The 25497-nt window shown below is 42.0% G+C and overlaps 6 protein-coding genes across 10 annotated transcripts; 3 read left to right on the forward strand and 3 right to left on the reverse strand.

Moving 5' to 3' along the window:
* Positions 1–166: 166 nt before the first annotated feature.
* Positions 167–2401, forward strand: LOC1274618 (CAAX prenyl protease 1 homolog). The gene is made up of 3 exons (XM_313769.5): positions 167–250; positions 311–421; positions 883–2401. The coding sequence occupies exons 2-3, from the start codon at positions 332–334 to the stop codon at positions 2155–2157; spliced, it is 1365 nt and encodes a 454-aa protein (XP_313769.5). The 5' UTR covers positions 167–250; positions 311–331; the 3' UTR covers positions 2158–2401.
* Positions 2402–2455: 54 nt separating this feature from the next.
* LOC1274619 (protein C1orf43 homolog) lies at positions 2456–4293 on the reverse strand. 3 transcript variants are annotated; one of them, XM_313770.6, is made up of 5 exons: positions 3793–4293; positions 3419–3723; positions 3275–3361; positions 2917–3197; positions 2456–2583 (listed from the first exon to the last, which is right to left on the reverse strand). In XM_313770.6, the coding sequence occupies exons 1-5, from the start codon at positions 3946–3948 to the stop codon at positions 2558–2560; spliced, it is 855 nt and encodes a 284-aa protein (XP_313770.4). In that variant the 5' UTR covers positions 3949–4293; the 3' UTR covers positions 2456–2557. The 3 variants fall into 3 exon arrangements, with proteins under 3 accessions (XP_313770.4, XP_061504251.1, XP_061504252.1); XM_061648267.1 differs by having other exon boundaries at positions 2456–2602; positions 3793–4155; XM_061648268.1 differs by having other exon boundaries at positions 2456–2828; positions 3793–4152.
* Positions 4294–4351: 58 nt separating this feature from the next.
* On the forward strand, positions 4352–10554 carry LOC4577454 (uncharacterized). Of its 2 annotated transcripts, XM_061648265.1 has the most exons (8): positions 4352–4728; positions 4793–4913; positions 4967–5651; positions 5720–5782; positions 5851–6997; positions 7079–7292; positions 7390–7530; positions 7994–10554. In XM_061648265.1, the coding sequence occupies exons 1-8, from the start codon at positions 4493–4495 to the stop codon at positions 10436–10438; spliced, it is 5052 nt and encodes a 1683-aa protein (XP_061504249.1). In that variant the 5' UTR covers positions 4352–4492; the 3' UTR covers positions 10439–10554. The 2 variants fall into 2 exon arrangements, with proteins under 2 accessions (XP_061504249.1, XP_001688459.3); XM_001688407.3 differs by lacking the exons at positions 4793–4913; positions 4967–5651; positions 5720–5782; positions 5851–6997 and having other exon boundaries at positions 4361–4728.
* Positions 10552–11798, reverse strand: LOC11175902 (dynein regulatory complex protein 9). The gene is made up of 2 exons (XM_003436779.2): positions 11220–11798; positions 10552–11158 (listed from the first exon to the last, which is right to left on the reverse strand). The coding sequence occupies exons 1-2, from the start codon at positions 11622–11624 to the stop codon at positions 10619–10621; spliced, it is 945 nt and encodes a 314-aa protein (XP_003436827.2). The 5' UTR covers positions 11625–11798; the 3' UTR covers positions 10552–10618.
* Positions 11724–14972, reverse strand: LOC1274622 (uncharacterized). The gene is made up of 4 exons (XM_061648270.1): positions 13681–14972; positions 12059–12150; positions 11882–11987; positions 11724–11818 (listed from the first exon to the last, which is right to left on the reverse strand). Exons 1-4 carry the CDS (start codon positions 14738–14740, stop codon positions 11724–11726), a joined length of 1353 nt encoding a protein of 450 aa, XP_061504254.1. The 5' UTR covers positions 14741–14972.
* A 5312-nt stretch (positions 14973–20284) lies between these two features.
* LOC1274623 (uncharacterized) lies at positions 20285–23235 on the forward strand. Of its 2 annotated transcripts, none has more exons than XM_313774.5 (3): positions 20285–21563; positions 21624–22427; positions 22498–23235. In XM_313774.5, exons 2-3 carry the CDS (start codon positions 21702–21704, stop codon positions 23122–23124), a joined length of 1353 nt encoding a protein of 450 aa, XP_313774.5. In that variant the 5' UTR covers positions 20285–21563; positions 21624–21701; the 3' UTR covers positions 23125–23235. The 2 variants fall into 2 exon arrangements, with proteins under 2 accessions (XP_313774.5, XP_061504255.1); XM_061648271.1 differs by having other exon boundaries at positions 20285–21086; positions 21151–22427.
* The last annotated feature ends 2262 nt before the right edge of the window (positions 23236–25497 follow it).

Below are 25497 nucleotides of genomic sequence, written 5' to 3' on the forward strand. Positions count from 1 at the left end.
TAGTTTTTCACCCACACTACGACACATCATCCAAAATAGCCATTGGAATTCACACGCATACATCAACAAATGATCGAATCCCCTCCTGTCATTTCGTTTTCATTTTTCTACAGTACGGCTGTCAATTTGTTCGGGATAAGCCCACCTGTATAATAAACCCACTTTGGACAAAACGTTGATTATTCATCAGAACAATCCGGCGTTTTACAATTTACGCCAGAGCCTGGAAACGCTTTCTGTGTATAAAAAGGTATAAAAACTGCTGTAAAAAAGGTAAAATTGCATGTTTTAAAATGTGTTTGCATTGCAGTTTGATACATCGAACTTCAACATGTGGGATCCTTCGGAGACTACCTTGTATTCCATGATGATTTTCTTGTTTATGGAAACGATCCTGGAGATGTATTTGACGAGGCGCCAGGTAGGATACAGTGATAACCACGTTCAGCGTCTACGTTGATCTCGTTGACCATTATTACCCTTTACCATCTTCCCGGTGTCGATTTGGTCGAACAGAATCAAGGATTATTGTTTGGGAAACTTTCATTCCGAATCAGCCTTCGGTCGACAGATGCTTAATCGTGTTCCCGGAAATATCCCAAGTCAGCTGAGTTGCATATTTTAGCCTTATTTTGGTCAAAATTATTTAATCCCCTCGGTGAATCTTCTTTAAAGGGTAGCAACTTTGTCCAACTTCTGAGACGTAAATATTGGCTAGTAAATTAAAGGAACCATCATAGTTGCTACATATAATATCTAGACAAAAGGTCAAACGTGTCAGCTAAACGAAAAACAAAACGAAATCAGCGTAGCGCGCAACGTGTTCGGTAGTTAAATATGGCCTTGCATTTAAATTTATTATGATGATGCATTTCGTTTCAGATAAGTGTTTATAAACAATGTAAGACCGTCCCGAGAGAGCTTCAACATGTGATGAATAGCGATACATTCGAAAAGGCTCGTGTCTACGGATTGGATAAGGCTCACTACGGAATGTTCAAAATGATTGTATGCGATATCGTCATACTACAGCTAGAGCTATACTTTGGTTTCATGGCCATGGTATGGGCTCGATCAATTGAAATAGCCGAAAATATAGGGCTAAATCCAAAAAGTGAGATTCAGGTGGGATGCCTTTTTGCCCTGATACTTAACATTATTGGCATATTTAAGGAAATGCCGTTCAAAATTTATGGTACCTTCGTGCTTGAGGAAAAGCACGGCTTCAACAAACAAACAGCCGGATTCTTCGTGAAAGATCAAATTAAATCTTTCGTTGTTGCCCAAGCACTGACCATTCCCGTGGCCGCTGCTTTTATATACATTGTTCAAATCGGAGGACAGTACTTCTTCATTTGGTTATGGGCGTTTGTGGCGGTCGTATCGCTAGTACTCATTACCATCTATCCGGTGTACATTGCCCCAATATTTGACAAGTTCCGTCCCCTGGAAGACGGAGAGCTTAAAAAGAGCATTCACGATCTGGCAAGCAGTGTGAAATTTCCTTTGGGCCAACTTTTTGTCGTCGAAGGTTCAAAGCGTTCTGCGCATAGTAACGCTTACTTTACCGGATTGTTTGGAGTGAAACGTATCGTACTCTTTGATACGCTCCTGGTCAACAAAGGATTGCCTGCAGACGACCCTTCGCTTTCCGAGAGCGACAAGGGCAAGGGTTGCAAGAATGAGGAAGTATTAGCTGTACTGGCACATGAACTGGGCCACTGGAAGCTGGGACACGTTGCCAAAAATATTGTGATTATGCAGCTGCAGATGTTCCTGATTTTCCTCGCGTTTTCAAAACTGTTCACTTATGGTCCGCTGTATGAAGCAGTCGGATTACCTGCCGGCGAAAAACCCATACTGATAGGATTCATGGTAATTGTGATGTATGTCCTAGCCCCCTATAATACAATGATCTCGCTCGCCATGACCATCATGTCCAGAAGATTCGAATATCAAGCAGATGGTTTTGCCCAAGAGCTTGGATATGCTGACGAATTGGGTAATGCGCTTATCAAACTGCAACTGGACAACCTTGGGTTTCCGGTGTACGATTGGATGTACTCGGCATGGAATCATTCCCATCCAACTGTGCTTCAGCGCCTTGAACGGTTGAAAAGCTTGAACAAAGCAGGACACAAATCTAAAACCCAATAAGATGGCTGAAAGATCTTAATACCAAACACTTGGATATTGTAATTCCAAGATTTTTCAGTTAATCTTCGAGACGAACGTAAATTACACCATAATTCCGTACAAAATATTTTACCGCGCTTAATCATATAACTTTTGTACATCAACTTTCTGGACTAAAATATGCAGCTTACATTGCAAATACATTACATTGCAAACGTTTAGATACTTTGCGGAAAAATGTGAAATAAAATAAATAATAAATAGACGCCGACGTTTCTCAATCTTTTCCTTTGTCGATAAAATATGTTCATCATCATCATCATCATCAATAGCCACACATTTCTCGTGCGATTTTATTTAAACTAGCTTTGGAGAGCCCATCTCCTTGTACTTTCTTGTCGAGCACAAGACTATACGATGTTTATACCATTTCAATTTTTGAAAGACCTGCGTATAGTAAACGTTTCTTTAGAGAAATCATCACACATAAAGGGCAAATTGAAAGAGAAAGAAGAAAAGCGCAGAGGCAGTAAGAGAAGAAGAAAGCAGAAAGTTAGAGATAATTGTGTAAATGTGTCTGGTCAGTGCTTACGAACAAAATTAAAAGGTTGCTTTAAAGCCTTACATGGTTACACGATTAATCAATGCGAAAATAGAAACTTAACGGTCTGACAAAGAAAAAGAATGACGGCCTGAAGGAAAAGTAGATACACACATGTAAACAATAAAATCGACAACTACTGTTTGATACTACGATATGTAAACTAATTTTTTGCTAACCTGTTTCGCCGTGGTACTGGGAAATGCTGAGAATTTCGTTTTCCTCAAGATCGGGCTGCTGAAATTGTTGCTCTTGCTGTTGTTGTAGTTGCACCGCCAGTGATAGGTTCATGCGGGTGTTTGAAATTATCGTGTCACCTGCGTTTCCAGGTGTCAGTGCTACTGGCGGAGGACGTAATCTGGCAGGATCGAGCAGTGATTGCATTTTGGAGTGTTTTTTCACCGGCGTTCGATTTGGCGAAGATTTTCGACTGCTTGAGTAAGATTTCAACATTTTTGTACTGAGAAAAAACAAAACAAATAAAAAGAACATTGGAAAAATGTTCAGTGAAACATTACATTATTATGCATATCTTACGCTTCGGACAGTTTCTTGAGCAAGCGTTGGTATGATTGATACTCCTCCTCGCCAAATTCGTTTGGATCATGCCGAGCATGGTCATACCTGCAACGACATTAGGCTAGTTAGTGTCGACACTTGAGTTAGCCTAGCGTAACTCACATATCACAGAACTGATGAATCAGTCGTTGACCGGATCCATTCAGAGGAGCCGCAAGTGTAGTCAGAAGAAACGCCCTCATGCTATCTCTAGGATGCCTGGTAGCCCCGTCCTGTTTGGCGATTTCCCTTTCCAGCTCTTTCACATCATCCACTGCCTTCATGCGCCAGTAGTACGGCGGTAATGTGGTATCAGGTTTCAAAATGTATTTTTCATCGTCTTGCTGCTTATCATCCCAAATGAGTTTTGGTTCGTAGTAAATTTTTTGTATACAGTCAATTCTACGCTCAATTTCCTTTTTGATGGACTGCAACAACAAATGGAAACATAGTTACAGTCTGAATGCGCTCCATAGCCTTCGGTTTACTAAACTTACCTTTTTAGTATCATGTCCAACAGCGACGTGGGGCCCACGTCTTTGTCTGAGCGTAAATCGGACGATCTGGCGCTTTGCAAAAATGAAACACATTGTAACTCCTAAAACGCCACCACCTATAATCAACACGATCATAACTCCCGACAACTCCTCCATTTCGTTTTGTATATTTTGCGACGCTTGGCTTGAATTCTAGAGCATGATGCACAATGCAACTTATTTCACTGCGCCGATGAAAAATCGATAGGCAGTCTGTGTGAGGTAAACATTTTTTGCATTGTTTACTTCGACGGAGTACGATATGATGCGATTGACAGTTGGCCAATGTACGTGAACGACCGGATAATATTGAAAAGTTATCGGAAAGCTAATTACAACTTTGTTTTTGAAAAATAATTACTTTCATTTAAATTTAATGATAAATTACTTTACTTATTAAGGAATCTCGATAAATTTCAATAGTTTTCGTGATTTTAATGTGATCACGGTGACTACAGAAAAGCTACGATAAACGTCAATGTGCTTTGGTCCAGCCTGGTCATTTTGGCTGTCACGAGATTTGTCACAAAATCCATACAAACAACAAGCGGTGTAAACAAAGCGGGCTTATCCGTATGCCTGAGCAAACTGTGCAATGCTAGAACAGAATCAAAAATACGTTGATTGCAATCGGTCTTGAAGCTGTGGTGTGCCTTAAAAAATGACGCCGGAAAAAATTCTTAGACGACCTAAATCTAAAACATGTGAAAAGCTTAAAAACAATAAAACTATGGAAAATGAAAGTTCCATTGCGGCATCTACCTCATCGCCTGAAAATGCATCAAGCAGGCACTTGGCTGATTTCGTGGACGGCATCAATTCTGCCAAACAATCCACACCCTTGGCACCGGCCTCGTTACAAGGCACCGCAAACAAACGACAGCTACGAAGAAAAAGGTAAATGTGTTTAAATCATTGTAGATGTAGTGGCATTTACAAAACAAATGTAAACCCATTTCAGGCGAAGAATTTCGTTGTCCGAAGAGGATAAAGAACTGTTTGACAAAAACTTTGAAGAATCAATACAAACTGCAGCAGTTAAAAATAATCTTACTTCGATGTGTGTCAAAAAGCTGTTAAAGGTAAGGTTTTGTGACTTGCTAGCGACAGAAAATGAACACTTTAAATTTTGCAGAACATTGTTGCTAACGATCATGTGTTCGCTATGGTTTTGCTGAAGGAGGAAGAGGATACTCAGAAATTAAAAGAAGATGTCAGTAAAGCATCAAAATCTGTGAGTCATGAAGATGACGATGATGATGATGATGATGATGATGATGATGAGAAAGTGCAACCTGAGCCCAAACTGACACGCTTAAAGGCAAAGCAGCTGAAGCAAATACCTTTGCCGATTGCTTCGCTCAACGAACCAATCCCTGATGATGAGGTGGCGGCTTTGATCCGCGAAGAGTTAAATTCAGACGATGACGATGAGGAGTATAAGCCAACAGAGGACGAAATTGTCTCCGATGATGATCCAAATACCACTGTGTCGGATGTCGATTCGCAACCCAGAACGCCAGCATCAGTGGCTTCTGTTGTTGATCCGGATAATGAACCGTACGTTCGGTATACTAAAGATGGTCTGTTTAAGATTCCAAAACCTCGAAACGATAGCCAATGCTCGCAATCTGAGCAGGAGCAGGAGCAAGAAAATATTGCATTACGAACTCGGTCCAAGTTATGCTTAACAACGACTGCAATTGAAACACTGGAATCTACATTTATACCACCGGATATTACGAAGGATATGTATGAATATGACGGGGAAATGGATCAAGCTTGGAAGGATTTTTTGGAGGAGTTCACCAAGCCATTACGTGAGTTAATTGAAGCAATGTTTGTAGAACCTTTTCATAATATTTTTTTCCTGTCATTGACACTGCAGCGAATAATTTGGAAGATGATGATGATAACGATCCAGAGTATGTTGCGGCCGAAGGAATACCATGTATGCATTGCAAATACTAAAAATTACTCTGAGTGTGGATAACTTTTTAAATTTAATTTTGTTTGTAGTGGATCCCGAGGAAATGAAAACATTGAAAGTTTCCAAAAAGGAACTGAATGAGTTGGTTCAAGAGTTAATGGAAATGGGTGCGACGGACGATCAATCTCTGTTAGAAGAAACTTTGACTAAAACTATCAACGAATCTTTAAATTCTCAAATGAATGATCGAGATGCTTTGTTAAGTACGCCTGTTCCAGCAGAAGAAAGTAATTGTATCGATGATACGATACAGTCAACCATTGCTGAAAGTAATGTTTCAACCATGCCAGAACAGTTGTCGTCGACGGCTGTGTTACCACCGAAACCATCGGTCAATGAGTTTGTTCAAACTACGGAACAGTTGGATACTCCTGGCTCTGGTTCTGGATATAACCCAACTATGTACGCTACTGAATGCGTACAATTTCCAACTCATAACGATATGCCATCGATATCCAGTAGTGCGGATGATAGTGACATTAACGGAGCAGCTTCTTTACAGTCGACGGCAATATTTTCAACGATCTCAAATGAAACAAATAGTCAAAACGATTCCTATAATTACACCGTTCTGCAGAACTGTACGACACAACCGAAGTTTCTATTGAAATATAATAGCCTAGAGGAAACTTCGGGGGATGAGTTGTCGCCAAAGAGGTATCGCCTTAGCTCTACAACCGTGCCAGTCGAAGTGAACGTATCGGAAACGGAACCAGGAATGAATGATTATCAATTTAAATTACTGCACCAGCAGCTACGAATGCACGTTCAGCTGACCGCGCAGCATTTTCTGCAAACATATGGTCATCCCACGATGTGGCAGATGGCACCCAAGTTTAAAACGATGCTTACAGAACTAGCGCAGATTGGAAGAGCGAAGCCAAACATTGTTCCGTGGAATTTGCCATTGGCATTAGATTGTTGTCAAAGTTGGGAGAATCAGTTAGCCGTGGACGATGACAACACAAAGTCGCTGCTGAAATTCTGGAAAGATGAATTAGATAGAGAGGAAAAGGAGCGAAAGATACGTCGAATTTATCACAGTGATTTTCATTGGATGGTTAGAGAAAAGATCATAAATTGCAGGGCCTTCATATATCCGTCCCTGATACCGTACAAAGCTTTCCGCACTTGCCTTTCCTTGCAAGCAAGCGGCGCATACAACTGTGAAAAACAGTACGTTGAATTCTTCCTTTGCTAGTGGTTCGTGGTATTGTCACAAGCATTAATTAATTTTAATAACTACTCTCATTTCAGCTTGATTGCAACATGGTTAGAGCGAGCACAAGAAGCGCTTGAGAAAAATAGTAAATATTTAAAATCGAAAAATGCACTGCAGAAGGTCCCACTAGGAACAGTTTGTGAATATGTTGCTAAACACTATGTTCACGGTATGTTCAGCACGGCTCGTTTGAAAAACTTAGTATATAAACGAAAATCAGATCCGGGTAAACCGTCCAATCCTATATCGGTAAGTTATTTGCTTTCTTTGCCATTTATCATTTGTTCGATGCGGTGCAATATTGCAAGATGTTATCTTCATTTTGCTTTATTTTCTACTTCAACAGTTTTTCCTTCTCAACGGTTATGCGCCTCCGTATCAGCATGAGCTGGAGGTGTTTGACGCAAATAATGTTATTCCACTTTCACAGTACCACAAGGACACGCTCCATTATAATTGGGAACGGTATATACATGTTCAGAGAAAGGTAAGTGAAAGTGTGCAAAAATCTCGTAGGTACTTATTGAACATGTAATTCAAAAAACTAAACCGAAATAATATTTCTACCCCAAGCTTGGAAATTTGTCCGCAAGGTGGCATCGTGTAAATTGTTTGACAATTTCGGTTTATGTCAATACATTTTTGGTGTTTTGTGTCGTTGTGTTATTAAGTTTGCTAGCATCTTTTGTTTGGTAATTATTTGCCATAGATTGGCTTTTTTTTACTTTTTGTCTCCAATTGATCACACGCAAGCATGATGTGCGGAAAGTTGCGGCGGTAAATTCCCTCGCCTAATCCCAGTAATTTCGACCTTGTCGAAACGTCACAACAAAGCAAAAATGCCGTAAACTAGTTGGCTTGTGCTTTGTGCCTGTCCTTTTAAAGTACTACATTTTGTATGTTTTGTCGTTCGATTGGCTTACATTTTTGCTTGAATCTTTCATCCAAAGGCTTTCCTTGATATACTGCCGTGTAATAAGAGCGGGCCGCAACCAATCGTGTACAATGGAGCTCCTCAAATACCACCGCCGGGAGGCGCATCGAACGGACCGGATAGTGCATTCAGCGTAGGTGTGCTGCTTCCGGAAGGAGAATCGGAAACAACAATTCAAACGCAGAATCAGTGCATTCCGTTACAAAACAGTGACACGGAAAGAAGTCAGCCAGTGAACAATGATGCGGCCGATGCGCAAGTTGGTGCGGTTGTCCGTGTTGCTTACGATAAGTTTGTGGTGAGCTTTTTGGATAGCGTCCGAGAAAATGATGTGCCTGTGATTGTGGAGGGTCCAAGTGATGGCGAAAATACCGACATAAGCACCGCTGTGTCCAGTATCAGTGATGAGTCTGTTTTCCCTGCGAAACATTGTGTGTCTTTGTTGGAGGGTGAAAATGCTAAGAATGGTAGTGGCCAACATGGTAATCTTTCACGCTCGGCAGCAGTCGCGACACTGTACGCTGCCATGAAAAAATATCTGCGGGTGCTGAAGAACGAAGTAAAACAGGAGCTGACAGGTTCATTGCTTGCGGATGCAACTCACCCGCTGTACCGTGTGTATGCTCACTTCAAAACTTTAGAAGTGTATTGTCGATTTCTAGATGAACTACGAAAAATGTGTGAAAACCTTGATGCATATCAATACAAACCTCTGCCACATTGTTCTTACCGGCAGGTACAGCAAGGTTTATTGCGACTATCATGCAGCCATCGTACTGATGGCAGTCTCGTCATAAACGCCGAATACATTACACACCAATTTGAGGATTACCGTAGCATGGAAGACAAGGATGCTACGTATGCGTTTAACTACTACGAAAAGGTGGAGGAAACGTTGCTTGCATCCGGTCGTGGTGATCTGCTGCAGCGCTTTGAGCAGATTTTGAGGAACTATGATGAGTCGGAGAACCGGGTGTCTGTGTTGTACTATCAAATCGAAGACTTGCTGGGAGAAAGCTTTCCACAGCTGGTGGACATGTTTCTTACCTTCCTGCTGCCGGGCCAGGCGGCCGAGGTGGGGAAATTTTTCGAGCACTTTATTCTGACAAACATGGGAGATTTTCTAGAGAAGCTAAATGTGTTCTTTGCCAAACAGCCATCCCAGATCAAAAAGATACATGCTTGCCTAAACGAACTGTCCAACGAACCGGACGTTACGATGGAACAAGTGAAAACGAAAGTATTACCACTGCTCAAGAGCAGTACGCTTCTTACCGAATGGTTCCTGCAACTATTTCCCGGCGAACGTCCTCCCGAATCGCCCGTATGTGACTACGAACACATTGGGCTGAAAAAACACGCCCTAAATGATAGCTTCGATGCTGGATCGGTTTACGAACATGTGTCCTACATTGAAACGCTTCCGGAAGTGTCAGAAGTGCCTGGTTCTTCCAATGCAATTCGTTACATACAGGGAAGAATATTCCAAGGGGCTCAACCAGCACGATTGACATTTCTTGCGAATAATTTTCTCACGAAGGTGGCTGTCCCCGACCAGCCTTCATCTGAAGAGACAGTAACGAATGGCGAGAATCTCTGTGATGATGCGACGCTGATGGCACATGCCATTCGTCTGAACCCGTTGGTACACTGCCCGAAAGGTATCACGTATGCGGATGTTGCTCATCTGTTGGTAGAGAATAGTAAAGAAATGGACGTCCGACCCTTACCCGAAACTTCCGTTGCAAATGCTCATGCAAATGAGGAGGACAATAAACCAGGAACCACTTCCAAAAAGCTAACACCAAAGCTACCGTTGAAAAAACGATTCAATTCGCCGAGTCCACGTAAGACAGGAAACTCGCCGGGCGATGAGAAATCATCGCCGGTGAGTAATAAGGAATCAGCGACGTCAAAGAAGGCGGCTGCTGCTTCTACAGTGGCGATAACGATACCGCCAGAGTCCAAGGCTTTGGCAACGGCGCGGAAATTCAAATCGCTTGTTGACTCACCACAAACAAGCTCTCAGGAAGAGCGACAGTTAGACGGAACTAGCCCAGCTGATCCAGCATGCAGTGTGAAGAAAAAGCCAGAAACAACAGTACAACCAGCAAAACAATCCGCGCCTGTAATATCCAACAGCAGCAGTAGTAGTGGTAGTAGTAGTAGTAGTGGCGGAAATACTAGTGCTGGTGGTTGTAGTGTTAAAGTCAGTAATAATAGTACTAATGTTGAAACGCGCCAGGAACCAGAAGGACAGAAGCAAGCCAACAGTATAGATGCGCCAAGTTGGACGCGAGAGGAAGACAAAATTATTCTGCAGGATATAATAAAAGGATACTCATCGGTAGATACGTTCATTCAGCAGATCGAACAGAAAATACCATCTAGGACTAGTGAGCAGATACGAAATAGGTTTGAATTTTTGCTGCGAATGTTACGCCAGGTTAAACAGAAATGAACCGAGCTGGAATCAATCCGGTCATGGGTTGAAAGCCACTTTGTAAATAACATTTGTAGTATTGTGTTGTACAGCGATGTAAATATAAGACTTACGCGTTAACTTATGACATTTAATTTCCAATGCGTTTAATTTGGTTTGTGTGCTTCATATAGTGGCTCTGGACCCAGCCGTGCAATTCTATTTCCTTGTCTTTTTAGCTTTTTTGTCTTTGCCCTTGCCTTTCTTTCCCCTGTTTCTTCCAGCTGTGCCAAACCTGCCAAAGCCTTTTCTGACCATCACGCCTCGCCACCAGGCTTGCAATTTAGTGGCCATTCTGTGACAAAACACTTTAAACTTTGCATCCTCCTCCCAACGCTCCAAGTCGACTTCTAAAAGGCCTATATCCCGCACTTGTTGTTCATGAATTTGCAACAACTCGTTCCAGTACTTTTCCGTAGCGCGCGCTTTCTGAAATCGGGCATCTTGTTCCTCCTTTTCGCGATCGAACCGGTTCATCCAATTTTCAATCTCACTTTCAATGCTGGCCAGCTTCCAATCGTAGTACTGGTCGATGATACCGGCAGCTTGTAGTGCATTGCTCCGTTCTCCCTCGATAAACGTTTGTTTCTTGCGTAGATTTTGTACGTCTAGCAAAATGGACTGCTTCAGTTGCTCTTTACGTGCTGATTCCCAAAACCCCACGAACCGCTGTTTCGCTATTTCGATTTGCGATGCTACCTAGGGAGGATAGCGGAGAGGAATTGTCTCACGAACAAACTTGGTTCTGCTTGATTCTTACGTGAAGCTGATGGTTTAGCTCGTGGCACTGAAATTTCAGAACGTCGTATTTTTTCGCTAAACTGTGAACTTTTTTACAGCGGTCCATATATTCAAAACGATCGTAGTAGATTCGATCTTCTCCCGAAGCGCTATCGTCGCGGGGTATCACACTGCCAAGGGAGGTAGTAGCGTATGAGCTACAAGATTCGGATGCTAGATGTTTCGGATTTTCGGACAGCTCAATCACTATCGAATGCAATCCTTTGTTTCTGTACTGTAGCAATTTAGCAATAGAATACGTGCGAGTAGAGTCATACAAGTGTGCATTCTTCTCACACCAGCTGAGAATTTCAAGCTTTCGTAAACATTCCGCTACAATTGCTCTTATGATGAGGATACTTTCTTCGAATCTTGCATCGGCCATCTTACCTTCTCTATAGAGATTGTGCTCTGGTTGCTACGATTGTTCAAATGTATGATGTACAACTCGGGGCGCACAACATTAACTAACAGCACGTGGAGATCATTTAAATAGTCTCCAGGTGAGAAAGAACACGAACTCTGCAAATGTGATCAAACTGCACCCGAGAAAGAACCCTCCCAATCCACCAATGTACACTGAAAATGAATCGAATCGAAGAACAGATTGAAATGTATTGTGAAATTGTTGCAGCATCTTACCGAATACATCCGACAACCCGAATATAATGTCCCTGTTCAACTGCATTTTGGGATAATCCGTCAAACCCCACTGAAGATTGGCGCCAAGAAACCACTCACGCGATCGCTGCAACGAGAACAACACGAACAACAAGTGATGGAACGATCGCGCAAAACTGAAACCCTACAAATACGAACGTATGCTTGTATGAAGAAGTTGGAATCATCACAGTTCGGTAGACAGTTACAATCAATTGGGTTCTTTTTAGAGCGCAGCGTTATCATCTCATCTGCAATGATTATCATCATCACCTTTGTTAATATATTGTTTGTCTATTGCTAAACAACAATAATTCTCTAATGCGTGTAAGTAACGAACCATGCAAAACATGTGAGGACGATTTGCGGAAACAACGTTCACAATTTAGGTTTACGAAGATAAAAACAAATCTATTCTAAAATGATAAGGGTGAGGAATAGGAATGGTATAGATTTCTGTGATAACACATAAGGTAGTCTTTAATCGAGCCGGTCTCGTAGTACAGTCGTCAACTCGTACGACTTAACAACATGCCCGTCATGGGTTCAATCCCCAAATAGACCGCGCCGCCATACGTAGGACTGACTATCCTGCTATGGGGGGTGAATCAATTAGTCACTGAAAGCCAAAGCCTACAAGTGGGTACAGGCAGGCCTTGACCGACATCGGTTGTTGAGCCAAAGAAGAAGAAGTCTTTAATATTATTGTTCTTATAAAATGAGTCACCCCTTTACCTATCGTCGGTGATAATAAAAGATTAGTTTGGTCGTATGAGCATAAAGGGACATGGCAGTGATCTACAGTGTTTTTCCTGTCTTCATGGTTTTATATTTATTTTATATCCCATATCCTTTCAAAATTTTAAACTTTTTGAAAAAAAACATATTTCGGGATGACTTCTGATAGTAACGTTTAAAATCCTAGTAAGAAATTATGTAGGACCAAAGTAAAAGTAGTTAACTATAAAAAAACAACAAGAAGTAATCATTATTTGAGTTTTTTTAAATCTATTTAATATAGTAGAGGAAACATTTATTTTCTCTACTGTTTATGTTCATGTACTGTTATGATACTTTCGGAAATTTTACCAAAAGTTTATTTCCAAATGTTATTTTATTACTCAAGAATTGAAAATAGCATGTTCATAATTTCTTCAACTTCTCTACAATCATTTTTGACATTTTTAGAAACAGGTATTAACAACTTTTACGAAATTTCTATTCCTAAGCTTAATTTCTTTGGTGTATTTCTCCCTGATTTAGTGAAATCACTGCGGTACTTGGACCGGTATAAGATCGTTAGCAGTAGCAATGGGTAAATTGCCTTTTTACTGAGTTAGATCGATCCGATTCCAAACTGATTTGAAGTGGAATATAAAAAAATCGGATCCGTACACGATCGGACTTGCCCAAACTCGACCGAACTCTCCCGGACTCACCAGATTTGACGGACGGACTCGTTCGGGATTGAGGAGTCAAAACTGATCCAGAGTCAGAATCAGTTTTTTAGTGCCAAAGTCGGAATGGATACACTCTGGGTTACTCATCACTTCAGTTACCATTCGATAAAGATTCGCAAAAATGATTATTTATACGAATATTAAGATTCGCGATGTAATACAGCACTGGTGCAGCTTGAGGAACTGGTATTGGCAACAAATTCGTTTCAGAATCGATATCGAGAGATTTGTAGCCAGGACAGTTCGTTGAAACCTTACTTTAATTAAAGAATGAACAACTCATAAACCGAAGGTGTAAATAATCACCACGTGTGCCCTTACCTGCCCGCTGTCCTAGGCATCGTAAACCTTCAAAGTCACAGATACGGTAACGGAAGTTGCCCTTACCGACCGGTCGATAGAAATGGGGCACACAGCCGCACAGTTTGAAAGCGAACTTCATCCGGCACTCGATGCGGCACAAATTGTAGCTGTAAACCGGACTGAACAGGAGCATTTCGTCCTCGTGCGTAAACCGACACTGCCGCTGGGAGATGGATAGTTCGCGGGCGTTGCTGGAGGTAAGTATTTCTAGCGCCAGCAGCTCCACCGTCGTATAGTAAGACTCCTGGAAAGAGTACTGCCGTTTGGAGATTTCGGCCACCTCCATCGATCCGTGGAAGAACACTTCGTAGGAACTTTCGAGCTTGATCAGCTGCCCGTACACCTCCCCGTCCAGTGGATGCACCACCAGCGGGGCCGGCTCGTGGACGCGCTCCCAACGCCGTGATTGCCAATACTCGTACGAATTGTACACGGCAATGCGCGAGTTCACTGCCAAACACAGCCCCAGCTCGGTAATGGTGGGCTGCACGGACAGCACACTAGCCGTGCCGCTGTTGACCTGGGGCTGAAAGCTCCAGGACAAGTTGTACAGCAGCTCCATGTACTCGTAGCCCGCAATGCCGAACGTTTTGTACATCGGGAGATCGAGAAACGTGGTGTACGTTACGTTGGCAAGCAGCACGATAAACTCCCGGAACTGCTCTGCATCGTCCTCGTCGAAGCCCCGCATCCGGATGTAATCGGCCAGCTTGTCCTCATCGATGCGCCGGTGCGAACAGATGGTCAAACTCGGAAAGCTCGTGTTCCAGAAGTACATATTGCGATCCATCGATATGACGGTCGGCGAAGTTTGGAATCGGTTCCAGATGCGCTGCGACAGTGCCACCATACCGTACACACCGATGAATATGCAGGAAAGCCATATTATACGCTCGATGAAGTGCAGCCCTTCCTGCACAACGTGTCCAATACCGTGGGCCGAGGTGGTGGTCAGTAGATTCACGACAAAGCGCTTCGAACGCTTCACCAAGCGTCGGAACAAGCTGTCCCGAATCATTGCTACCACTGGAATGGCTTGGTGTGGCGCTCTGTCCTGTGGTTTAACGTTGCTCCGGATTGCATTTTCATGGTCGTTAATTGTTATTTAGTACTATCAAGCTCGGTCTAAGGGGAGCATTTCTGTTGCTGTTATCCGATTGTTGCTTATCACACCGATTTAATTCAATTAACGCATGACGAAATGTTCGAGCTCCCCGAAATCCCCCCGGAAACGAGCCGCTCCCTCGGCAGGCCGCTCTGATTAATCGACCACTTGTGGTAATGGTAAGAATTAATGATCCTTCTCGGGTGACGATAGCCTTCCAAAAACGGATCTCGGGTATCGGTTACAATCGTATCGCCGATTACGCTCCTCAGGCCGTTAAATAATTCATGTCATTAGGATCGATGTACGATTCTTCACAAGCTATTGATTTTTGTGTTTGATTGCTGTTCGTGCGTGTTTGTGGTAGAACAATAGAACCGCGTGTGGAGTTGTCGCAAGCCATTTTAAAGAGATCTCTTTTAGGCGCCTCGGAGCTTGCTGGAGACGTACAAACGTACACACTTCAGCGTTATGTGCGAAGGGTAAGGGCCCTTTTAGCGCCCTTCCAGCGTGGGACAGAAATGAATTATCTCCTTGGGCATCGCAAGGGTGAATCGTATGACGATGTCGTTAAAGCTCACCATCCAAAGCTCATACGTGCTGTTTTGGATTGAAAAGCAGTCTTTATTCCACTTGAAAGTGGTATGCGGTACTATCACATCACGGCCTTGCTTGGCTGGTGTCTCGGTGAGTGGTCAGAAATGACTGAGCTGTTAAAATATTGTCACGTCAGCCGATTACTTTGCAATAAGGCAAATGTTAATGTTCCGTAACACGTGGACTGGAAGGAAATGGATGAGACCAAACCCCTGCCCCAACCATGTTGGGTTTGTTGTTTTATCTGTTGACTTCGTTTAGCTGAAGTTTTTTAACGTGTACTATGGTAAGACGTCCCGAATCCTACAGAGATGAGAGTAGTTCTATTCCTATTGATGGAACGATACTTTTGGACGCAGCTTGGTCGGGGCTGAGTGAGCATAAGTGACCGAATGATAGAAGGAGAAACTTCAGTTCTAAAAGAAGTTAGATAAGCAGTAAAGCAGCATGTTATGAGAATGATGAAAACACGAAAATACATTGGAGCGCCGTTTATACGGGTCCTTTTATCCGGCTATCCGTTAATCCGTGTTGTTGAGAAATGACAGTTCAATACAAAGGTGACATTGCGTTATGAGGAGGATATTTGAAAAAGCGGTTATAAGAGCACATTTTCGTCACAAAAAACGCTATAACTCATGGCAAATTTCAACTATTCTCATTGGAAAAACATAAAGGTATTAAGAACTGAGTTATTTTTATCAAAAATTTTCCAAACATTAATCAGGAATTGGTGATAAAATATATCATTTGACTCATTATCCGTGTTATTCGCATATCCGGGCGACGTCAAATCCCGAGAAGTCCGTATAAACGGCGCTCCACTGTAATACAATTCTCTAGTGGCGCACACTTATGAAAGGGTTTACAAAGGAATATGGGGTACTAGGTGCTATTGGCAAGTTAGTATTTTATACTATAGAAATACATGGCCCTACTACATGCCCTTACGATATATTATGTGCATATAAATCGTACCACATGCTATGTCCAATAAAGCTCCGTGCTTTCTACGTGCCCCTGCCGGAAAGAACAAACCGCTCAGGAAGGATGCGCTTAGCCGCCCATCCTGCTCGAAAGGGTGTCATTATTTTATTATTGAATTCCTTTGCCGATTATTAGAGGAATTCCTCACCGACGGAAGAAGTTCGTGAGAAAATTAAATATCTTAACTTCATCAGTACCGGCAGCAGCACCCAGCACCACCTCGTTCGTCTGTTCTATGCCCTTTTTCCTGTGCGGGTTGGCGACGCACAGATACGAGACGTAGAGACGAGACCGGCAGCAGTAGCAGAACGTTTTCGTGGTGGGTCAATGAGATTCAGGCTGCTCTGGCGGGGTTATAGTGCGTCAGGCAGGCAGGCAGGCAAGCAATGGGGGGGAAAATGTAGGCTGAATAGAGATGAGATAAGATCCTGCTCAGCCCTTCATCCACATTCACTAGATCCCGTACGGACGGACTTTTAGCTTTTGTTAGTGATCGTATGACAAACAGAATTTTCCACTCTCTACCCTCTGGCTTTTCTTCCTTGGGGAACACGGAGCGGGGTACACGATACGGAGGTAAACTTAATCGTGGAAGTCCTATTTGCCTATTCCAGTTTCGCAGTCGCACGCATTTGCGAAAAACGAACCGATGATTACACTTTCGGCAAAGGGGAGGGTTTTGGTATTTTGAACTTATCGGCCCGTCCGCTATCACGGAATCGAAATCATCAGTTAAAAATAGCTTTCCATACGGAATGAATAAAACGACATTGGTATTCCATTTCATTCGGCTTTGTATCGGGAAAGCGGCCCTGGTTCGGATAAAGAGGTGCAATTGTCAATCACTCTTTTGAAATTTAGCATATCACTTAGAGAAAATAATGGTTCACTTTCTAGCGCGAATACTAACCATTAACCAGAACAGTTGAAATATATCATGTTTATTATTATTTTTTTGTTATTTTTACTTCATTTATTAATGTTAGGAGAAGAGATTTGATCACTTTATACTGTTTTCAATACAACACAATTAGTTCAGAATTCATTAAAGAAGTGTTTTATTATTATAAGTATTACAAACTGTAACGATCGAATTGGCCTTATCGGTGGTTATGCCTCTTAATCGTCATTAATTTGGTATCTACTTATTCACTACAGATAAGGCAAAATATAATAAAGAAATAAATCGTCTGTCTGAGCTATATCTGTGAACCAGACACGCGACAGCAACGAAAGACGTGTGTTCGTTGACTGAGCCGCAGTAATAGTGGGATAAGATGAGGAAAAAAATAGATAAACGGTGTAGTTAAGGGTGGACGGAGCCAGCCATGGACAGCACAAAAGCCTTCAGATTTCATGGTAACAAAAATATTAGTAATCACGATTGCACCTCTCTCATGTTGCGAATATCTCAGATTTGTCGTTTGTCAGATTTTTGTTTTCATTCCTTTCTGTTATATAGTGCATGTGTTTTAATAATTGAGTAAGTCTCCTTATATTTTAACCCCTTTTCTGACTTTGAGGCTTTCTGGGCAGTTTGCAAATTAAAAATACCTTCACTTAATTGATGAGCGCACTCTTTAGCTATGCTTCTACTAAAAATCAGGCCTGTATATTTAAAAATATCTAAAAAAAACAAGAACTTCAAAAATGATGTGAATTTACCGTTGTTAAATGGCTGCATTTGCACTTGATTTGAAGACACAAATGATCTAATTTTAGAAAATATATCGAATGATTATTTTTCGTTTTCCACGAGTTTGTTTTTTTTATGCTGGTCTTTTTTTGCATTCGCATGGCCAAGTAGTATCCTCATCGATGTGCGAAGATGGTATTTTGATACGTGGTTTTAAAGAACTGTTCGGGAAACCTTAAAATTGGCACATATCTGGAGTAATGCATTCGAATTATTAAATTTCCGAGCTAGCGCGACGGCCACTATGAAGGTATGAGTAATTATCATAAACTGCTTTTTCCATCTTCTCTTATTTCTACATAATCATGAGCTGAGACTTTATGCAACAGGTGATCATACACAACAGAGGTTTCAATCCATAGGCGATTTTATGTTTCCAACCTTCCTTCTCTAAACACAGACGCAGACGTAGCGATATCTCTTATATCGCTATTATCTATTCTTATATATTAAATTTATCTTTTATTATCAGTTTTTTATTGCTCTTTCTCACTTTATTTCCTTTGTTTATTTGTGCCCTATCTGTTGGATTGTGACCTGGTAAATAAGTTATTTTTTTCTCTGTATTTTTCTGAGTAACAACGTCAGTCTTTCAAGTAGTTCGGTCCCTGCAAGGTCCGTTTGAGTTCATGAAGGACATGTTGTTACGATGGTCGATACGTTTTGACGATTGGGCCAAGAGCCTTTTATACTACATTAACAAATAGAAAATACAATGTGAAAAAGTAATAGCCTAACTGTACAAAAAAGTGAATATAAAACACGTTTTAAATGCACTAAAATCAAAATTCGCCTTAAAAACGTAATTTTAAATATTTTTTAATTCTCAGACATTAAACTGTAAATCGAGCTCTAAAGTAGCTACTAAAATTAATCTATTTTACTTATGTATGTATTTATTAAGTTACATTACTTATGTACTTATGTACATCATTTTAAATGAGTGGCATTTGGTCCGTCAGTGGTAACAAATAGTTATATAAAAATACTGAGATGGTCATTAGAGTAAATGTACCAATAGTGGTGCAATTTGTAGTGGTATCGATATGTTTTAATGAATTTAAAGTGTCAGGAAGGACATTTTCTGAATATTTTAACACATATCAATTGTAATATGTGTTATCTTCGCAATCACAACCATTTTCACCTTGAAATACATCAAATTTACGAAAAAATACAATATTTTTGTGGCTGCTTCGTTGTACCTATAATGGTGGTATGGTTCCTATAGTCGTCTTATTGTGTTCCTATAGTGGTGGTAAACAAAGATGCATCAAAAACGGTGTATAATATCAATGAAACTTAGTTTAGAAGCTGTTTTCATATGAATAGCAAGGATTACTGCCATAATATTGGTTTCTTCCGTAATTTGATCGTAAAAAAATGTAAAAATTTGATCGATGAAGCTATTGACTAAAGTACTGCATCACACCTGTCGTCAACCTAAACCCGGAAGAGTGTGCTTGATTTGAAGTCAATTTTTCATTCAGCCATATAAGCGAATTTTGGCCTGTTTTTGGTAAATTTCCTACATAAAACTCATTTCTGTTGCTTATTTTAGTGAAAACAGTACGACATGTCGAAAATATCCTCGAAAAAATCTAAAACGACCCGTTTTTATTGATTTTATAACTATAACCACTATAGGAACATGCCTGTTTTGTGTACCTATAATGGCACTATAGTAAAAGACACTTAAAAATGCATAAATATGGTCAAAAGGCAAATAATTTTGGTAAAACAATAACATTTCACAACAGTTATGTTGAAAAACTAGTAATTGCGTGGTTATGTGGTCATTTAGAACATTAACAGAAATATGAGTTTCGTTATGAAATCCTAAGGATTTTGGAAAAATGTTGACACATGTCACAAAATAATGGATTTTTCGGTCACTAAGTAACGGAATGTCCCTATTTAACTTTTAAACCCTTTGTAAAAGGCTAAAGAACATTTCACACTAACGTAAATAACTTAATAACTTTTAATTTGCCGTATGAACCGCATTTTAGTGCAATACCACCACTATTGGTACTACCACCACTATAGGTACATTTACCCTATTTAAAAGGGGAAAACATATTTGATTCTTCAAAACTTATTTCTATATCTTAATTTGTGTCTTTTACTGATAATAAAACTGTTTTTCCTCTTGCCTAGGACCAACAATTCTCAGTAGAGTTGGTCCTGTCTTAGCCTTTGTTGAGTGTCTAGCTATCTGCAGCTGATTAGGAATCTTCAATGACATAAGTCACTTCCGCGTATGAGGTGATTCGGGCATAACGGTGCTTGAACTTATAACGAGCATGTTGATAAGACATACTTAAATATCACGACTGTTGCACCTAACCGTTTACTGGCTATAAAAATGAATACCCTTCGCGATCGTTTTCATGGTACGTAACAAACAAAGTTATATACAGCAGGATAAAAAACAGTGTCCTTATTGTGCTGTGCCGAAAATCATATCTAGGGGCTTTGGCTACACTATGCAATCGACATACGAAGCACTTCAGCAATATTCCTAATCACGCATAATTCATGGATTATTTATTCTACACCTAATGAGAAACAATCAGTCCACGTCCACTTTGGAACAACCGCAGTAACAACAGCGTGCTCGGCAGAACCATTCATCAATGCGCGGTCCTGGAGGGAACTGAAAATGCGTGTCAATCAAAAGGAATCAGTTCATTTGATGTTGGGTTAGCGTACGGTTTTGTCTGTCCTTCGATACCGTCAACAAGCGTGCACTGCGCTACCTTCAAAGGATGTTTACTAAAGGCTTCATTGTTGCGATAACGCTAGTACACATGTGGTTAGGCACGTCGTGCAGTTTGGAGCGTATGCTCCCCGAGGATACACTCATAGGACCGTTGGTTGAACAAGTGATGCGTTCGCTGCTGTTGCGCTACTTTCGAAGTGCACGTTTGCTTCTGCTTGGTTGCTATAGTGAGCTTGGCGAACCATCTGACGAATGTACAAGAAGACGATCGACCTGGGCCTGATTCGCATTTCTAAGCCTACTTTGTAACACTTGCAGGGTTCTCCCTTCTTCAAATTCCCCTACTGACATTCACACACGAACTGGCGGATGACGTATTCATGGATTGGATTCAACCGACGGTAGAAGATAATGATCAGCCCATCCAACGCATGAACAGTACTGGTTTCCTAAGTACTCGAGATAATCTGTTTATAATGCCGGACCATGCCGAAGTAGGAGTGGTGCTCTTGTTCACTACAGTGCGCCACTTTGCACGTTACTGTCAAGATCGCCACCCATTGCATGAGCGTGAGCGTTATGTGCATTCAAACTATTTGGTGTTCATACAGCAGTCAAGCTATTCGCTAGAGGAACTACGCCCAACCGTTTACTGACTATGGCGCTACAGCTCTATTCTAAATCTCGCCATATCTATTGGGCCACTTACCGACCCAACGGCAGATGGTATAGTATGTTTGGGGACCGGGACGGGCAACTAATTTCAAATTCTAACTCCTTTTTTCGTTTAGAAGCTACACTTCTTCAATCCCTTTCATGCAGAGGAAACGGAACAGCTGTTGACGTTCAATGTTGGGGAGGATTTTGCGATGAGTCCTACCGCTGACAATAAGCTAAACATCTTTAATGGCATACCGATACGCTGTACGGTATTTCCACGAAATCCAACACTCCTACCATGGGACAGTCTGCCCGCGTCATTCCGTGAGGTGCATTACGTACAGCAGTCCGTCCGAGCCTCCAATGGGTCGGGTGGGCTGGACGGGATGTTGTTGGGCAATTTGGCAGTGGCGCTGAATTTTACTGCCGAAACGATGGACGCCTCGGATGGGCAGGAATATGGCTATCGGTTGAAGAATAATACCTTTGTTGGATCATTAGGAGATCTGCTGCAGTACCGGACGGATGTATCATTTAACGTTCGCTTCATGAAGTACTACGATACTCACGGAATCGAGTTTTTGCACCCAATATACTCTGACCAGCTGTGCATCCTGTCTCCAAAATCGTTGGAAATTCCACAATGGTTGGCTATTTTTCTCTGTTTTCATCCGTACGTTTGGACGTCGTTTGTAGTGGTTGGATTTGCCGGCGGTTACTGTTGGTACCTGCTGAAGCGCTGGACCTTGCGCAAAGTGAGTCGCTATAGACAGCATTTGCTGAAAGGGGATCGGGCCCAATACACTGTACTATCGATCGAGATGTGGCTGGTACTGCTCGGTGCAAGCTCTACCTATTTGCCAGTGCGGATGATCGAAAGGACACTTCTAGTCGCATTCCTGATAGCCAACGTTATTATCTCCGGAACATTCCAGGTACGTTTGTTGCGCCGATAATTAATGCCTGCCAATGGTTATATGTCCGTTGCGTCGTATCGCTTCACAGGGCACCTTAACTACAGCGTTCAGCACGAAATCGTACTACAAAGATCTGAACACGTTGGCAGCACTGGACAAGTCGGAATTGCCAATCGCCACCTCCTCCCGCTCGCTGCTCGACATATTCGGTAATGATTCGCTCAGCCCATTGTACCAGTCGCTGAAGGGGAAGCTTCAAATCTTGAACGAATCCGCCCGACATCGGGCTGCGTTTCAGCGGGATGTGTGCTGCATCGAGCGTCATTCGGACGTGCATCTGATCATTAACACGGAATACATTCGACCAAACGGACAGCCGATGCTGCACGTCGTTGATGAATGTCCACGAGTGTACTCGCTGGCGTACATTGTTCGAAAAGGGTGGCCATTCGCACCACTGTTCAATGCCGCCATATATCGGTTCGTGGAGTCGGGTCTGTGCATGAAATGGTACGAAGACACCGAGACGGCACTGATCCTGCAGAAGCGCATCAGACAGCTGAGGGAGCAGGAGGAAGAACCGGCACTTCGAAAGCTCACCATGATCGATATGCAAACATCCTTCTACATCATGGGTCTGGGAATGTTGCTCAGCTTTAGCGTATTTATCGTGGAAACGTTTGTCGGAAGAGGCCTTAAGTGTAGCCAACTCTAGAATGGAAAGAAGCTTATCATACGTTCCTTTGTGTTTAGGGCAAATTGTTTTCTAGTGTATGCATTGAAAAGCAATTTTTGTAAATAAAGCACTTAAGGCACAATACAGGGATTTCAGGGGTTCTCATGTTAACAGATCACGGAAAGTGAACTTAGTATGATGGGAAGTGGACTTTCCGATATTCTTGTTAGACAGGCTCATTTTCAATCCAGTAGGCTCCTCCAATTCCAATGGCCCTGTCTAAGTAGGCTTCCGTTGAGTCCAATTCCCAACACATAAAGTTCACTTCTTGTACAAAAAAAGAGTCAAGAAAGTGTTCTTAAATTATGAAAAATCCTGTATCGGCATGGTGTTAAGGTATTCTGCTGCACTTCCTGTTCAAAGCATAAAATAACAGAGAAAAGTTAAATACCCCGTAAAACCGTATTTTACTAAATTTCCATATTGTCAGCACTGGATGGACTGGATTTCTTTTTTGAATTTGAAATTCTACCACTGTTGATGACGTTTGAATAGGCGTCTAATTCGCTTGAGAATGTGAAGAACACGACGGGATTAACGGTGCTTTTGAATCACTTGCAAAAATATTATCATTTTTGCTATCGATCGATAGGGGAACCTTCGTCGGATCCCAATGTCAATGAATGGATGTGTCGGGAACACATTTTTCAAGGTGATTAGGAAGCAGAATGATTGTAAAAAGCAGGAAGTGATCAATGAACTGAAAAGATCGGTTAAATTAAATTATATGCTCACATTCGTTGAAGAATTAAGGGATAATACAAACACACACAACGCATGGAAGGAACAGGCTGATGCAGTTGAGAACGTTGTGCGTCATTCGTACCAACATCCGGAGAGGGATGCTTTGGCCACCATATTGTCAATTCGAGCGTCTTCATTTGACGGTTTTTTTTTTTTTGCAACATTTTCAGCTAACAGGGCACTATTCCTTGCAGAGGAAAAGAACTGCTTACGTTCCGTTTTTCCGCGTACTAAATATCAGAAGAAATTCCGCACAGAGTGTCTGTTGGTCAGGCAATGTACTTCAGGTGCGGCGAAGGAAACGAAGATGAAGAAGGAAAAAAAGGACATCCTCATGTTGCCTGTGGTGTCAAAACACTGCTGACAAAATGATGGGTCTCACGGTCCTTTGATTGCCCTGATTGATGGTACATCACGCGGTGTAAACGTGCGCAAGATGATGAGGCCCGCCACGGATCGGACGTGACGTGGTGCGGAAACGTTGCGATGGAAGGCATGGAAAGTTGAACTCGTTTCACTTCGACATTTGGCAGGTCCGCTTGTGCAGGTAGCTAAAGTTTAGAGCGTTTTTTTTTGTTACACGGTAAAGCAATTCCTTGAATATAATATACCGGAGGGTTGCTGAGAAAGGATACCGGGAAAAAAAAGAAAATTCATTACTTCGGTTCAAGAAAGTTGGTGAATGCAAGCGAATTTTTCTAAATGCTCCCAAATGCCATGGTCAGAGGCTTTGGTGGTTTGCCACAGCTCGTTTTAATGCGCACAAAGTTATAAAATGTGCACAGTATCGGTATTTAACAGCCATGGAAAGCTTGCCCAGACAAATCGCTAGTACAAATAGTGAGAATTTAATTAATTAAATCATTACTTTGCTTCTGGTTAGCAAATGATAGAAGCGTTTAATTACACTTTCTGTTACGATACACGTGCAATACTTTCCGGGCAGTGGGTCCGCTCCCTCGCAGCGTCTTATCTAATGGATAAATCTGTTAACCTGCTAATCAATTGAGCAAAACCACAACAACACATCCGATAATTTCAGCAGGGGCAGCGGTGGCGCAAATCATCCGGAACTGGTAAATCTTCCCAGTGCGTGTTTCGGTTCCACCATTTGGCAAATGGAGGCCAATCGGAGGTGGGGCGCACGGCAATAATTGCTCGGTACCGTATTGCCAAGAGTCAATTAAAATGGTATTGATTGAATTTGTACCACACCCCGTCAGCCCGAAAACCCCACGGCCATGTGTTTGGTGTTGGCTGTGACGTAGTAAGCTTCCTCCCAGGGCTGCTTCAGCAGAGTGGCTGCCATAAGAATGCTTCTGACAGCTCCAAGTGGGACTTGTGAGTGGCGCCAGGATCTGAATTCAAATATCCCGTCCACGGGCATTCTGCTGCCGCTATCCTTCCGCCCTTTTCCTCCCTCGTGAAGCTTCGCGTTATCATCGATCTCTGTATGGTTGAGTGAAACGTTTTCTGGTTGAGCTACTGCTGGCAGTTGTGTGCGGAATGTGGGATATGTGGGATGTGGGTGAGTGTCTTTTTTTACATCTTTGGGACATATTTAGAGCTAAAATAGTCTACGAACACAATCAGCACATGTTCGGCACA

This window comes from Anopheles gambiae, chromosome 2 (assembly GCF_943734735.2).
Source record: "Anopheles gambiae chromosome 2, idAnoGambNW_F1_1, whole genome shotgun sequence".
Taxonomy (NCBI): domain Eukaryota; kingdom Metazoa; phylum Arthropoda; class Insecta; order Diptera; family Culicidae; genus Anopheles; species Anopheles gambiae.

What these genes read in the sequence shown, in the direction of transcription:
- LOC1274618 (XM_313769.5), top strand. Translation starts at nt 332, where the DNA reads ATGTGGGATCCTTCGGAGACTACCTTGTATTCCATGATGATTTTCTTG. An exon ending in TGTATTTGACGAGGCGCCAG is followed by an intron (nt 422 to 882) that starts GTAGGATACAGT and finishes ATTTCGTTTCAG; the next exon opens with ATAAGTGTTTATAAACAATG.
- LOC1274619 (XM_061648267.1), bottom strand. Translation starts at nt 3,948, where the DNA reads ATGGAGGAGTTGTCGGGAGTTATGATCGTGTTGATTATAGGTGGTGGC. An exon ending in CTCAAGAAACTGTCCGAAGC is followed by an intron (nt 3,198 to 3,274) that starts GTAAGATATGCA and finishes GTTTTTTCTCAG; the next exon opens with TACAAAAATGTTGAAATCTT. An exon ending in CCAGTACCACGGCGAAACAG is followed by an intron (nt 2,603 to 2,916) that starts GTTAGCAAAAAA and finishes ATTTCTCTAAAG; the next exon opens with AAACGTTTACTATACGCAGG.
- LOC4577454 (XM_061648265.1), top strand. Translation starts at nt 4,493, where the DNA reads ATGACGCCGGAAAAAATTCTTAGACGACCTAAATCTAAAACATGTGAA. An exon ending in GTGTCAAAAAGCTGTTAAAG is followed by an intron (nt 4,914 to 4,966) that starts GTAAGGTTTTGT and finishes TAAATTTTGCAG; the next exon opens with AACATTGTTGCTAACGATCA. An exon ending in GCATACAACTGTGAAAAACA is followed by an intron (nt 6,998 to 7,078) that starts GTACGTTGAATT and finishes CTCTCATTTCAG; the next exon opens with CTTGATTGCAACATGGTTAG.
- LOC11175902 (XM_003436779.2), bottom strand. Translation starts at nt 11,624, where the DNA reads ATGGCCGATGCAAGATTCGAAGAAAGTATCCTCATCATAAGAGCAATT. An exon ending in AGCTAAACCATCAGCTTCAC is followed by an intron (nt 11,159 to 11,219) that starts GTAAGAATCAAG and finishes TATCCTCCCTAG; the next exon opens with GTAGCATCGCAAATCGAAAT.
- LOC1274622 (XM_061648270.1), bottom strand. Translation starts at nt 14,740, where the DNA reads ATGATTCGGGACAGCTTGTTCCGACGCTTGGTGAAGCGTTCGAAGCGC. An exon ending in ATGCCTAGGACAGCGGGCAG is followed by an intron (nt 12,151 to 13,680) that starts GTAAGGGCACAC and finishes TAATCATTGCAG; the next exon opens with ATGAGATGATAACGCTGCGC. An exon ending in CGGGTTGTCGGATGTATTCG is followed by an intron (nt 11,819 to 11,881) that starts GTAAGATGCTGC and finishes ATTCATTTTCAG; the next exon opens with TGTACATTGGTGGATTGGGA.
- LOC1274623 (XM_313774.5), top strand. Translation starts at nt 21,702, where the DNA reads ATGAGTCCTACCGCTGACAATAAGCTAAACATCTTTAATGGCATACCG. An exon ending in TTATCTCCGGAACATTCCAG is followed by an intron (nt 22,428 to 22,497) that starts GTACGTTTGTTG and finishes ATCGCTTCACAG; the next exon opens with GGCACCTTAACTACAGCGTT.